At 35.3% G+C, this 15,837-nt stretch overlaps 1 protein-coding gene across 2 annotated transcripts; it reads right to left on the reverse strand.

Annotated features, from left to right (window-relative positions):
- Positions 1 to 8,546: 8,546 nt before the first annotated feature.
- LOC131525862 (uncharacterized) lies at positions 8,547 to 14,795 on the reverse strand. Of its 2 annotated transcripts, XM_058753830.1 has the most exons (3): positions 14,705 to 14,795; positions 10,662 to 10,695; positions 8,547 to 9,838 (listed from the first exon to the last, which is right to left on the reverse strand). In XM_058753830.1, exons 2-3 carry the CDS (start codon positions 10,670 to 10,672, stop codon positions 8,974 to 8,976), a joined length of 876 nt encoding a protein of 291 aa, XP_058609813.1. In that variant the 5' UTR covers positions 10,673 to 10,695; positions 14,705 to 14,795; the 3' UTR covers positions 8,547 to 8,973. The 2 variants fall into 2 exon arrangements, with proteins under 2 accessions (XP_058609813.1, XP_058609812.1); XM_058753829.1 differs by lacking the exon at positions 14,705 to 14,795 and having other exon boundaries at positions 10,662 to 11,320.
- Positions 14,796 to 15,837: the final 1,042 nt, after the last annotated feature.

Genomic DNA, 15,837 nt, shown 5'->3' on the forward strand with positions numbered 1-15,837 from the left:
CTTCAGTCAATGATGAGCCACAAACACTGATGTTCTGCTGCTTTATTTAAAGACAGTAACTGTAGAGTTGCTTAAGCAGCGATGATTTTTTTGTTAAGTGCTCCAGCGCATGTGCTGTAGCTGATGATGAACTGAAACAATTTGAGTTAAAGACATGTTTTTAGTTATTTAAAGTGTTTGTAGTTTTATAGTAAGAAATATATTTTCTCAGTGGACTCAAATGATATAAATTCACATTACAAATGCCATATGAATACTAATATTTTAAACTCAAACTGTTTGAACCAATTGGAGTTCATTTCCATGGTAGTATAACAGTAACATGCTGTAAAAATGAAAAGCTGTAAATTAATGGTAGAGGGCTGTAAAATAACAGTACATTACTGGCAACTCTGCTGCCAGTACATTACTGTTATTTAACGGCACAATTTTTTACAGTGATAAACTTAATTCGAATGCTGGTTACATCGCGTGCCATTGCCTACAGTCCGGTAGCTTATGGTCAATATAATAATTTAATTATGTCATAATTTCTATAATAATTAATATAATAATTTCTTAATTCAAAATAAAATATTAATGAATCCATCTCTGATTGCTATGGTCACGTAGGTTTGTTTACGCATTAAACTCGTGGCCACGAGAAAAATATGTTGTTCCCTCAACATAGCATCTCGAAGCCACGACATAAAGATGTCTTTGCCTCGACAAAACAATCTCATGGCCACGACATAATATCACGTTCCCTCAAGTTAATATGATGTTCCTACGAATTAATATCTCGTGGCCACGACATATTATCATGTTCCCACGAGTTAGTATGTCGTGACCACGACAAAACTAAGTGAACCCAAGACATCCCCTCCCGGGCACTATAGCTTTACACTGGCTTCCTTTCCATCTTTTTCCTGAATGCGGAGGTTGTGCCTGACTCGTAACTAAAAGGATGCTTTACATTTCCAGTCACCAGCATTTCTAGTCAAATTAGCATATTTTCCAAGCCGATAATCTAATGTTAAACCTATTAAAATGGTTTACAATGACTGTCTTTTGTCAGTTCTTCATCTGTCAGAGTGTGTAGATGACACAAGGCTGCCAAAGTCACCCATATTGAAAACAGATGGGCGCTTATAGAATAGGTTCTTGTGGAGACCTGGAACTGAAGAGCATCCAGTCGAAGTTAGAATTTGTAATGACGACGCTCATCATTTCCTAAGGAAAAAGGTGGATAAGTCCTCCTCATTACATACAAACCTAATTATATTGACAGTTCTCTTGTTTATTATACACTATCAAGAACTTTAAGATCATCTAATACTGCAGGTTCCCATGTATAGACAATAGAAAATCAGTGATGCGGCCTTTGCAAATAATGCTCCAAAATTATGGAATAGATTACCATCAGATAGGGAAAGCTAGTACACAGCGTTAGATTAACACTCAGTATTTATATAAGTGTTAAAAAGTTAACTACTTAATTAAAAAGGTTAATTATTAAGTGATCAGTCGAGTGACGATTGAGCATTAATGATGAACACCTGCTATTACAGAATTGGTGAAGGAACAATGAACAAGAGAAACCAAAGAACTACAACTGACTTCCAGCCAATGCCTTAGATGAAATCAACTGAAGATTAAGAAGACATTATGGGGCTGTTTAAACAAAACTTTTTATGTGTTTTGGCTGTTCATTTACACGACAACACAATTTTGGGGACCTGAAAATGCAAGCATTTGAAAATGGGTTACAAAGTGCAAAGTTTTGAAAACGATGCCTTTACCTTCTCCATGTAAACAACAAAAACGTGAATGTGTGAAAACACTGACGTCATGCACATGTGTATTATTTGTTCACACAGACATATTACGTTTTTGCTGGGTGTTTCTTGACATCGCCAACCACTAGCCTGGCTTGCATAATACAGATTTTTAGTCATTTTCACAGATTTGTGTGAATGGGGATCAATTTGACAACATTGTCATCTGTTTTTAGTACATCATTGTCATGCTAACATTCATCTCTCAATATCAGCAGAGGAGGAGTAAACAACCTTACAAACAGCATTATCAGCTTCACTTATACTAACCAGACTGACTTTATTTCTGTCAGACATCTACAGAAGCTCTTTTTGAGAATTAACAGAGCTTTAGGTGTCTTATTTAATGTTTAGTTTGAAGTAGTCAGCATTATGAAGATCAGTGTTTGCTTCAGTTGGGATCTTGACCCTCGACTTTATCTCTGGCTGTCCCCTTGAGATTTGGTCATTTGATGTTAAAAATAAAATTATATGTAAATTTTTACAACTAATATTATAATATAAGTTTGAAGTTCAAACCTGCTCATTATATAGAACGATCATATTCCGTCACAATACTTGACTGGTACTAAGAAACTGGAAATATTTTGCCAGGTCTGGCCTTTCTTCACAGTCTTCCAGTCTATTGTATTGTATCCATTTTAAAGTTTATTTATAAAGGTCTTCACAGTTGGTTTCCTCAATACATGTCTGATCTTTTCTATTACAATCGTACATCCAGACACCTCCGATCATTCATGTTACAGCTGAATGTCTTGCCACAAACTGAAAGGTCAGTGTGCCTTTTCAGTTGCTACTCCATGACACCGTATATTAAGTCAGTGCCCACATATGATGGTTTTAAATAACTCACTTATTTGTTGTTGATTTTTTATGTGCTTTATAAATGAAAGTGACTGACTGAATGAAACACCTTTTCTTATTTGTCACTTTGAAGAAAAGTGAAGTTAGAGAAGAGAAAAGATCCTGGAGCAATTAATGCAGATTTACTTTTATCCATTTTGCTCAGTATACAGTATTTAAAACATTTGATGTTTTGATGAATTTTAGTTGATGTATGAAGTCTGTTGATGTATAAATTCCAGAGGTGGGTAGTCCAGGGGCCAAAGAATAAAAGTCCTGCCATATTTTTGTTCCACCCATGAACTCAGCAGCTGATTTCACCAGAGGAGGAACCAAGTCATTCCTTTCAAGTCACAAGCAAGTCTCAAGTCAAATCCCAAGTCCTCAAAGAGTTAAGTTAATGAGATAATTAAGTGACTAATTAAATAATGATTGAGCATTAGTGATGAACACCTGCTGTTATTGAGAATTACAGAGGATCAGATGTTGATGTTTTATTGGTTAAAATGATGCCACCATCATGGAGATCAGTGTTTGCTTTAGTTGGGCTCTTGACCCTTAATTCCTGTGTTAAATCTTTCTTTGTAGCAATGTGAGATCAGTGTTCTACAGTGATCCGATGTTCACCCTGAGCTGGTTTGATTATATCCAAAATAACTTTTTTTTTTGTTTATTTCATTTATATGTTCAGGTTTTGCATAATCAACCCTGTGAAACTACAGCATACAAAGATAGTGTTTTTTTTTTTTAAATCTATGTAATGCATATAAAAATTTGAACTCCAGCAATATTTAGACACACACAGACATCAAGAACGAGCATATGAATCTCAACAATGGTGACAATCAACAAAATGCTTTACGCTGCAATGCATGAAAAACTCCCATCATGCAATGCAATATGAATAATTATTGTCACCACTGTTGAGGATGATATGATAAATGTTCATGTCTAAAAGCCTGATCCTTAAAAGGTTTTTTTTTTTTCTCTTTTCAAGATCAAAGTATTATGGTAGCATTTGCTTGATATGCCTCTTTTTTCAGTTCTGTAACAGTTAAATGTATTTAATAAACCAGAGAGATTTAAACTAAGAATGTTCACTCTTCATAAATTATAATCTGAAAAGATCAGCATAAACTAACCTGCTACTTCAAAGTTTGATTCAGCATTGCACAGATGTTTGCTGTGAAACAATAATGCAATTGTTTAGAAGCAAATTTCCCTAAATTACTAAAAGGCTCAAGAGCCCAGCTAAAACAAACACTGACCACAATTATGGTAGCAATGTTTTTTTTTTTTCTCCAGTTAATTTCATCCAAAGCTGTGGCTGAAGTAAATTGTAGTTCTTGTGTTTCTCTTTTCTTCAGTGATGTTGATTGTTAACATCAGGTGTTCATCACTAATGCTCAATCAGCACTTAATTAGTCACTTAATTATCTCATTAACTTTAACTCTTTGAGGACTTGGGATTTGACTTGAGACTTGCTTGTGACTTGAAAGGAATGTCTTGGTTCCTCCTCTGGTGAAATCAGCTGCTGAGTTCATGGGTGGAACAAACATATGGCAGGACTTTTACTCTTTGGCCCCTGGACTACCCACATCTGATAAATTCTGAAGTCTGGTCAATCAGGGTATTTTTCTTTCATTCATTTTTTTTTTTTTTTTTATTTAATATTGAAAAAAGAAAAATGAGAAAATGGCTCCTTTTTCGTTTTTTCATTTTTTTCCAGAAAAAAATAATAATCGAAAAACGAGAATTCAGCTTCAGTTTTTTCGTTTTTCGTTCAGGGATAGAAAAATTAAAAACAGCTTTGATATTCGATTTCTACATGTGGGCGGGAATGAAATGCCCCTTTCTGCTGATTGGTCAGCTGAAGATCAATCCTTAAATGCATGGATGACCAAGAATTTTCTTAAATTAAACACTGATAAAACAGATCTACTTTTGATTGGCCCTCCTAAATGTACATCCCGTCTCTGTATTGGCAAAATTAATATTGCTGGTTCTTGTGTTCAACCTTCCACCTCCGTTAAAAACCTAGGTATACTTTTAGATTCTTCCCTGTCTTTCTCTTCTCATATTGCATAACTCACTGCATCTGCCTTTTTACACCTTTGAAATATTGCTCGTTTACGTTCATTTTTAAATATCAATAATAAAAACCTTATTCGGAAAGGCACGGGTAATGGCTTCAAAACGAATAACGGATTTATCCGAATAACAGAAAAAAATATTCGGCAGAAACAATTACGTGTTTGCTGCAGCACTACATTAGTGAGGACTGTTGTTAAGATTTGTGCAATATTAATGGATAGTACTGCTTTGATAGCGTTTGACACAGTTTGGTACAGATAATATCACGGTGATCATTGAGTTTGTGTAACGAATGTGATCTCCTCAGCAATACACTATCCGCGCGCTCCTTTTTTGATTGCTGCTGTCAGTGCCGGTGAAGAAGTGTTGCCAGATATTGCTACAAAAAAAACCAAACACAAATAATCTCCTGAAAAATGCACCAAAATAAGTTTAAATCTTGTATTTTGCAAATAGGAAATAGAATCTCTAACCTCAACCTTCATCTTCCCACTTTATTAATGCCCTAATTACTTTATTAACGCTGTTACATTAAGTATTAAAACAAGTCCAGCGATGTTTAAAATAACTAGATCTGGCAACATGGCGGAGCGGAGGCTGCACTTGCGCCAAGCTCCTTCACTCTTTCTAGTCAGCCACATGCAGAGGCGGACAATCCAGGGGTCAGAAAGTAAAAGTCCTGCCATATTTTTGTTCCACCCATGAACTCAGCAGCTGATTTCACCAGAGGAGGAACCAAGTCATTCCTTTCAAGTCACAAGCAAGTCTCAAGTCAAATCCCAAGTCCTCAAAGAGTTAAAGTTAATGAGATAATTAAGTGACTAATTAAATGATGATTGTGCATTAGTGATGAACACCTGCTGTTATTGACAATTACAGAGGATCAGATGTTGATGTTTTATTGGTTAAAATGATGCCACCATCATGGAGATCAGTGTTTGCTTTAGTTGGGCTCTTGGCCTTTGACTCCTGTGTTAGATCTCTCTTTGCAGCATTACATGTGTTGCTGTAAAGTAAAGCGATCAGGGCTGCACAATGAGCAACCATGCTTTTACAGTTGTACTGATTGTTTGTTTTTCTTCTTTATGTTGTATGTTTAGGTTTTGAGAAGTCAACCCTGTGAAACAGCATGTGAAGAACTTGTTCTAATAGTTATGAATTCATTTGAAATTGACTGTATTTAATGCATATAAACACTTAAACTCTTTTGGTATTTAGACGCACGCAGACATAATGAACCAGTATATGAATCTCAACAATGGTGACAACCAACAAAATTCTTCATGCTGCAATGTATGCTGGGTAAGACCGTAGTAAAAACTCCCATCATGCACTGCAGTATGAATTATTATTGTCACCACCGTTGAGGATCGTATGATAAATGTTCATGTCTAAAAGCCTGAGCTGATGCAGTTCTTCCTCCTAATATGTAATCACTACAGTAGCATTTGTTTGATAGGATCTTTTATTCCTGAAATTAAATAGCTGAATATCACTCAATAAACCAAAGCGAGACACCTTCATGATGCTCAGTCAAATGATTTAAAAGCAGAAAGCATAAGCTAATCTGCTACATCAAGTTCTTTGCTGTGAAACAACATTGCACTTGCTTAAAAGCAAATTACTTTGATTTGCTAAAAGTGCCAAGAGCCCAACTAAAGCAAACACTGATCTCCATGATGGTGGCATCATTTTAACCAATAAAACATCAACATCTGATCCTCTGTGATTCTCAATAACAGCAGGTGTTCATCACTAATGCACAATCATCATTTAATTAGTCACTTAATTATCTCATTAACTTTAACTCTTTGAGGACTTGGGATTTGACTTGAGACTTGCTTGTGACTTGAAAGGAATGACTTGGTTCCTCCTCTGGTGAAATCAGCTGCAGAGTTCATGGGTGGAACAAAAATATGGCAGGACTTTTACTTTCTGACCCCTGGATTGTCCGCCTCTGGCCACATGAATTTATTCAGCGACATGATTTTAAATAATTTTTCATGTTTTCAAATTTTATTTTTGAACATGAAACATTTACGGAGGTCTGGACCTCATAGCTGGCTATGGGCCTGGATGTGTAAATTGAATGAGTGTAAAAACGCATTACATTTACCCTTTTCGTGAATGGCATTACATTTAATTACACAAGACAAAGAAAAGCGATGTTCGAACAAGGCTTTTGGAGTATCTAAATTATTTGTTACATTCTGTTGATAAAAAAATAAAAATAATAATAATAATAAAAAAATAAAAAACACTCATAAATGATCACAGACTCCTGCAACACATGATCTAAAGTTCAAGCGAGCTTTATTGTCATTCTGCTATGATAGGCTACTGAACACTTTTTTTCCATTTCTACTAGTGGTCTTATTTAAGATTATGGATGCTTGTCTCTTGTCAAATTTGTGCACAAAGTTTCACTGGAAATTTTTTGATAAAGTTTTAAATAGAAGATATTTACAGTTATAATTTTAATAAAAAATAATACTTTCTTTAGTTATACAAGGCATGTTTGTTAAATGAAAACTACGAATTGAACAGATTTGCATTTAAAATGGTATTTTCATGTAATTTGACGAACTTCTGGTGTAAGCCACGCCCACTTCCGGATCTATCCGAATACAGATACAGATACAAATAATTTTGAGATTGTCACAGATACAGATATAGATACAAATAATAGCTCCGCTGCACACCCCTACAGTCTACTACTCTTATGAGAGTTTGTTGACATGTAGTTGCAACATTACTTAAGTGTCAACAGAATGTTCAAAAGGGACCATCAAAATAAAGTGTTACCCAGATTTGTGCAAAACTTTGGCGATATTTTCTAAATGTCGATAAAATAGCATTCCAAAATTACGCTGTTTCCATTAACCAATGTTACGTAAAACGTAACCTTTTGCCTCTCGCGATAAGTCATGGCAACGGATTTTAGTGGGATTTTGACGGATTTTGCCTATATTTCTTCAAAGGAGGTGTATATGCGTGTATCTTTACACAAGCAGCGTGGAGAGCCACTTCAGAAACGTGCGTGGCATGGCTGGTATAAACACAAGTATTGACTAGAGTGGCCACAGTCAGCTTCAGTGGCCATATTAGAGCCAAACTGCACTGCAGACGTGTGCAGACTACAGTAAATTATTTCATACACTATGTGACCTGTAAATGCAAAAAATTTGAATTCTCTTTTGAAAGGTAATGGAAACGCAGCTCATGGTTTCACCCCTCAGTATATATCGGATCTCATTCACACCTACACCCGTACACCCGTTGCTCTGTATCTGGCCTATTACTAGTCCCTCGGTACAAACTAACATAATTTGCTTGTGGGGCCTTCTGTACTGCTGACCCCACCCCTGGAATTCTCTTCCCCAGCATATTCAGAACCTTTTATCATTACATGAATTCAAAGCTCATTTGAAAACGTATCTGTTTACTTTGTTTTTCTAGTTTTCCTGTCTTCTGATCTGGTTGTTTTGTGTTCTCTACACTCAATGTTTACGTATGCAAATGTATTAGTACTCTGATCGTAATGTATATGTTTTCTAATTTTCCTTCTTCTATTCTGGTTGTGTTTGTGTTCTTTGCACCCGATGTGTATGTATGCCTATCCTTATTTTTGTTGTTATGTTTATGGATTCATGATTGTAAAGCGTCCTTGAGTTTCTTGGAAGGTGCTATATAAAATAAACATTATTATTGTTATTATTAAACAAAATTGGTTTATTTTAGCTTCAGTCTATTTTCAGTTAATTTTAACAAATACCTTCCTATAAAAGATCACACAATTTGGTGACTATGTTGGTGAGATCAGATGTCCATTTATTTTGCAATAGCTATTTTGGTCTTTACATTACAAAACAGTAATATACACAACAAAAAGAGCAAATAAAACGGATGCCCATAGAATTTCAGAAGAAATAAAAAGATCTTCAGTGCAAGTGGTTCATTTACAAAGACTGCTTGTAAATAGAGTTCATCCGAGGTCATACAGAACCAGAAAAACATGAAAAAGGAAAAAACTACATTATTTAATTATCACATATTACAAAATGATTGACAAAACATATGTGCTTTACCTTATTTTCCATACCATTTTCTGCAAATGAAAAACTGTAATGTGAGAGTTTGCATGTATCACTAACTCTTCAGTTTTCAAGATTCCAGTTTAAAGTGTGCCGATAAATTTACAAAACTAAACAGAGCAGTTCAGTCATTTCTAAAATGATTTTCTTGACTGATTTGTAATGCTCTGTTAATAGCGTCTCTAGCGCATTTAATTTCATCCAGAGTCTCCTGAAAATTAGCAGCTGTTTCTTTCATTCGACAAATAAATTGAAAAGTTTCTGATTTGATTTCTTCTGCTTTTCTCTTTTTTTCTGAATTCATTTCAGAGAGCTCTGCTGAATTACAAAAAATGGTGTAAACATCAAGGACAAAAAATAGAGCTGAGATTGACGCAGAGAGTCTGCCAACCACTTGAAGTGTTTTGGCAGCTCTTGCGAACACTTTCCCAATTTTAGTAGTTCGAAGCACAGATAAAAGTTTAAAAATGCTTGAAGTGGTTTTCACAGCTTTAACACTTGTCAGTATTGCCTTATTTTGAAGAGAATACATGTTCTCCACTTTCTGAAGATTTTCTATGGTTTCAGAAATTGTATTCAGATGCTCAATCATTGGGTCGGCTGTGTTCTTGAAATCATTGATGATATTCTCAATAGTCTGACGCATGTTTTTCTGCTTGTACATGTTAGTGATGTTACACGCTGCACCTATTACTCCTCCAGTTACTCCAACACCCATAGCAGTAACACCAGCGGCACCAGTAACAGCTATAGAAGCACCAAATGTAAATGGGGCCAAAGCTATACCCAGCAATGTAATTCCTCCTAGTGCTCCTATTGATGCTCCGAACAAACTGCCCTTCGTAGTGTTCTTGTGCATGGATTCAAGTTCTTTGGTGATGTCATCCAGTTTCTTTATTTGATCTGTGAGAATTTTATGATTTCTGTTGTATTCTGAGTTGAGTTTCTCAATGCTTTGTAGCAGTTCATTACTGAGGTCTTCAAATTTCCTGAAATATCAAAACGTTTTGTGAGAAGTAGACAACAATGGATATTTGGAAAAAAATTCTATTAACCATTATGCAATTTATGATTAGCATGCTGCACTTTTGCAGTATAGCAAACTAACAACACTAAGCTAAAACTTCATATTAAGGGCTCCATTGATGAATTTAGTTAATTCATTGGCTGCGCTCCACTTCAGCTTTTTATGTCCTTCCCCTGCTAACTTCCCTCCATCTTGGATGTTACGTTATACGAGTGTCCTCTACTGGCAGAACCGCACCAGTTCAGTTGACAGTTTTTATGCACCATTGCATGTTTGGGATGCTTAAATATATAAAATGCACAAACAAAAATAAGAATACAGTAATCTATGTATTAACAGTCAATTTAAAGTGTCTACAAGTAATATGTCAAATTAATTTACCTCACAATTATGTAAGACTGGGGTAAATTAAGCAAGATTTGCTGAGATGCCACAGTCATGTTGTATTGTGGTCCATGGAGCTGCTGAATATGTTAATTTGCTAATATCAGTGTAGTACTCTTGCTCCCTCGGTTAAAATTAGAAGTGTCTGTCCATATAAACTTTCCCTGTTTGTGTCTAAAAGTGAATTACAATTCATCCATGGACTGTGTTAAATAAAACTGCAATTATTTATCACTTAGTTCATCATTTTAGTTTTAATAAAGTTAATAGGTCATTTGAACTAATGTAGTTAACTAATGTTAACCGTGAAGCCTTGTAAATTATGTACTCATAATAATAATAATCAGTTGATTAAAAAAGTAATAAAGATAAAGTCAAAGTTTTGAACAAGAAATACTTACTGCTGGGACATCTCGTCTGGTTGATTCACTCTGCCTGTATTGGACATTAAACATTTTCAAAGATTATTCTAACATTAATGCATAACTTACAATATACAGTTCTGTGATAAAAGTATGTGGTAATGTACAGTTGTGCTCAAAGGTTTATATACATGCAGAATCTGCAAAAATGTGGATAATTTTTTATAAAATAAGAGGAATTGAAAAAAAAATGCATGCTATTTCATACAGTATGTAGTACTGTTCTGAATAAGTTGTTTGACTTTCCAGCAGTGATTGTATGATTTTGAGATTCCTCTTTTCACATTGGGTTAAGGTACTCATACACAACTATTACAAAAGGTTAAAATGTTCACTGATGCTCCAGAAGGAAATACAATTAGGAGTTGGAGGGTGAAAACTTTGAACAGGATGATGATGTGTAAGTAAAACATTGTTTTTCCTTCTGGAGCATCAGTGAATGTTTGCAGTTTTTGTTACAGTTGTGTCCAAGTCTTCCAGTTGACAGTATTAGTATTCAATGGTATGTAAACTTTACAACAGGTAACATTTTTATAAATTCAGCTATTATTTTGGACTGTGTAAACAACTGTAATAAATAAAAAAAATAAAAAAAAATAAAAAAATTTCACTGTAAGACATACAGACAGACTTGTATAGCTTTTTTTTTTTTTTTTTTAATATAAAACACCTTGTTTCAAAGCAACTTTACAAGTTGTTTGTCAATCAGGGTGTAGGGCAGGGGTTCTCAACTCTGGCCCGCGAGATCCACTTTCCTGCAGAGTTTAGCGCCAACCTTGATCAAACTCACCTGCCTGTAGCTTTCTATTAAGAAATGAAGCTTGTTCAGGTGTGTTTGATTAGGGTTGGACATGAATTCTGCAGGAAAGTGGATCTCACAGGCCAGATTTGAGAACCCCTGGTGTAGGATAATTACAGAGGTCCCAAATTTATAATAGTTCGGGGGCATCCCAAAAATGAGAAAATATTGATTTCTCTGAACCATGTATGTGCAACAAAAAAGTGCACATTCATTATTATCTTATGATGTAAGCAGCTTTGTTAATGTTTCCTGTCCCCTCACATTGACAGGTACAAAATATTACATTATACATTACAAAAATATAGGCCCATTTTCAGTTAAAAATGGCGAAATTATACAAAGGTTAATAAAGTTTTCATGCTCGATTATTTTTGTCAGTTAATAAAAATAGAATATTTTCACGTGTCATCAATCCAGAAGTCAGCCATATTGGCGGCACTGAATGTAAACAATGCCACTGAACCGAGAGGAACTTTGGCTGATTATTGCTGCTGAAAAGGGTCAATTATTGTCATGTTTTGGGCTGTACTAATTGGTCGGACTTGACAAGAATCGTTGGGTCACAGAGGTGGGTAGTAACGAGTTACATTTACTTCGTTACATTTACTTGAGTAAATTTTTTGGGCAACTAATACTTTTAGAGTATATTTAAAAATGGGTACTTTTACTCTTACTCGAGTACATTTTTAGTGAAAAAACGGTACTTTTACTTCGTTACTGTGGGCGACGCTCCTCTCGTTATTTTATCTTAATGCAATACAAGTTAAAAATCCTTCGATTTATTCCAAGCGCGCCGTCTACTTTTTTTCTGGGCAATGAGCGATGCCCGTTCGCGAATGATTCATTCTTTTGAGTCAATTCTGTTCAAGGCTTGATCAAACCAGTTGGCAAACCAGTGAATCGGTTCGCGAATCAGTTTGAATGATTCGTTCAGTTCCCTGCCGCACGCGCTGAGTCGTCTGAAGCGGTTCTCACTCAGAGTTGTAACATCAAGAGCGTTGAAGACATGGCTTTGGATCTACAGTCAGTTGAAAGCGAATCTGCAAAGGCTGGTTTGCTAGCTACGAAGATCTTTATTAGATGAACACCGCGTGTGCTGTCGGTTCCACAGGTATAGATTCGATTACAATACGATACCATGACATTACCAGTTTGTTGTACATGTACCTTACACATTAAATACATTGTATAATTTATTCATTAAATAAGCTGTCACAGAGTATGAAATAAACACCCGCCAAACCCGCGTTAGTTCCAGGAGGAATGCCTTGCCCAGACACAATTAATATTGATATTTTCACAATATTTACGCTTGCAGAAATAAAGGCTACATTTGTTTACATTTTGCAGAACAGACGGAAGAAGATCCGTCAATGTGCATTTGTTTCGTTATGTTCAGATGTTCTGTAGCGGTCATGTGAGGAGTTTTCACTCTTCTCCGAGGTTATATACATTTATAATACATAATTAAACTTTAAAATATAATTTAATTTAACTCAGTGATGCAAATCAGAATTTGTATCAGCTGTTACTTCAGTTTTCAGAGTCATATGATCATTCAAATATATTGATTTATCGTTGTTGAAAAAACAAAACAAAAAACAGCATATGCTGGTTAGGTATGTTTTGAGGCTGGGATGCTGGTTTATATATCTAAATAAAAATATAGTATAATCAGTATATGATCCAAAGTAACTAGTAACTGACTACTTGAGTAGTTTTTTTATCCGATACTTTTTTACTCTTACTCAAGTAACTATTCAGACTATTACTTTTACTTTTACTTGAGTAAATATTTCTTCAAGTACTTTTACTTTTACTTGAGTACAGTTTTTGGGTACTCTACCCACCTCTGTTGGGTCATCAGTACACGACAAAGGAGCCAGCTCGTACGGATCTTTACCACCTATTCACAGCAGGGGCTTTTGCACCAGAGCAACCTTTTCATTGTTCCTGGAACCACTGGCAGAAGGACCTGCTTTCTGGCGTGTTCATACCGCAGGAACTAGGAACATTTTAAAGGTCTCTGTTCGATTGGTAAATTGGTCTCAATTTCACAGTAGTCACTTGTATTATGAGAAATACTGAAAACTTAAAGTTAACTTTGCCCTTCTGTTGCGGGCGGTCTCCTTTCAAAATCTGATAAACATTGCTCTACACCAGGTGTGACCATTTGGGTGTGCAAGAACAGCTCCTACAGGAAGCTTCTCATCCCCCATACACAGATGTAATCTGTGGGGGTCTACCTACATCCTCTGACTAACATCAGACTGGCGAGTTTGTGATCGTGAGATCTACGCAAAACCCGGGGCATGAGACTCTGTGCGACATTAGGTCCCCAGTGAACGAATAATTGAAAGTATGGGATGTCTAGAATAATCAAATATCTAAACTAATATATAATCAATATTTGTGATCAGTTTTTAATTAGAAGTACAGTGTAAATTTAATGATCACTTGAAATCAGAGTCAGATTGAACACGGAGCTAGACTAAAATTGAAACTAAATCCTGATAAATTCAGAAGTGCAAGTAAAAGACCGAATGCACATTAAACCTTCAACCAGGCCACTGGATTTCATTGTTTGGGCTAGCGGGTGGATCCTTACATGTACATTGATTGGCCAAACTCACACAAAACCCCGGCACCCAGCATTTTTAAAAGGCCATGTAAACATATTTACTCCATGAACATGAAAATAGCAGTTGTGGGCCGTCAGGGCCAGCAAATCCTTCTCTGCGGACCTAAACACTATCAGAATCACTGACTTAGTTTTAATAGGCCTCTATTTTTTTCCATGAATGTGTATTAAATTATTTCCAATAGTCTATTCTCTTCATTTCATAGCTTTTCTCTTGGTTGCGCTGCTTCCAGTAGTGTATGCTTATATTAGAGCTTTTATCCAATCATATTTCAGCAATCGTGTTGTTGTAAATTTAATAGACAGTTATTTCATAATATGTTTTAAAAATCATGTAATTGACTTTTGCCAGTGTAAACTAATTTCTTATACAAAAGTAATGTGAACAAAAACAATATTTCAAAATGCTAATGATTAAATAGCTTGAGCAGGAAATCACATGAATGTAGAAAATGAAAGGTTTTCAGTTTAATTTAATTAATGCATCATCCCAACATTAAATAATAATAATAATAATAAAATATGCCCAAGCAATTCATGGCCGAAAAATTTTAAATAAATAAATAAATACATACATACATAAATAATTACTTATGACTCACGCTGTACTGAAGGATGAATTCAATACTGTGATCTGAAACACTGCTGCTTAAGGTCACCGGTCTGTGGTGTGTAGTCTTTCAAACCCTATCAGGATGATAAAAACATAAAAGTTATAAAATATAAATAATTTTATTTCACCCACTGAATTAAAACTGCTGTTAGTACTAGCACACCACACACACACTGTAAAATTTTAAATTTGTTAATCATTATTCTTTTCAACTTGTTTGTTGTTTTGGAAAACAGGGCTCGACATTAAAGTTGTTGTTCACTTCCAGAACAAAAATTTACAGATAATGTACTCACCCCCTTGTCATCTAAGATGTTCATGTCTTTCTTTCTTCAGTCGTAAAGAAATTATGTTTTTTGAGCAAAAGAGTTCAGGATTTCTCTCCATATAATGGACTTCTATAGTGCCCCCATGTTTGAACTTCCAAATTGCAATTTAAATGCAGCTTCAAAGGTTTATAAACGATCCCAGCTGAGGAAGAAGGGTCTTATCTAGCGAAACGATCAGTTATTTTATAAAAAAAAATATATAAAAAAATGATTGGCATACAATTTATATGCTTTTTAACCTCAAATGCCCGTCTTGTCTAGCTCTGCGCAAACTCTGTTTTTTCCAGTTCATGATAGTTAGGGTAGGTCTAAAAACTCCCATCTCATTTTCTCCTCCAACTTCAAAATCATCTTTAAACTCAGGGGCACCATAGAAGTCCATTATATGGAGAGAAATCTTGAAATGTTTTCCTCAAAAAACATAATTTCTTTACGACTGAAGAAAGAAAGACATGAACATCTTGGATGACAAGGGGGTGAGTAGGCCTACATTATCTGTAAATTTTTGTTCTGGAAGTGAACTACTCCTTTAATGCTTGACCGGGACAAGAAGTGGATTATATAAAAATCCAAGTGAATGAGAATTTTACTTTTCCAACAGGACAAGTAGTTAGTCTGATTAAAACGTCTGTGACAAAAATAACCAGAGAAGCATTAAACGCAAGAATTCGGTGTAAACAGCGATTGATAATGGTATTTGCGGCAAATGATAATGTATTTCTACTAACAAGGTCACGCTCGCACTGTCTCTTTGAGAGACTCACATGGAG

The sequence above is a fragment of the Onychostoma macrolepis genome, chromosome 19 (genome assembly GCF_012432095.1).
Source record: "Onychostoma macrolepis isolate SWU-2019 chromosome 19, ASM1243209v1, whole genome shotgun sequence".
In the NCBI taxonomy this organism is placed as follows: domain Eukaryota; kingdom Metazoa; phylum Chordata; class Actinopteri; order Cypriniformes; family Cyprinidae; genus Onychostoma; species Onychostoma macrolepis.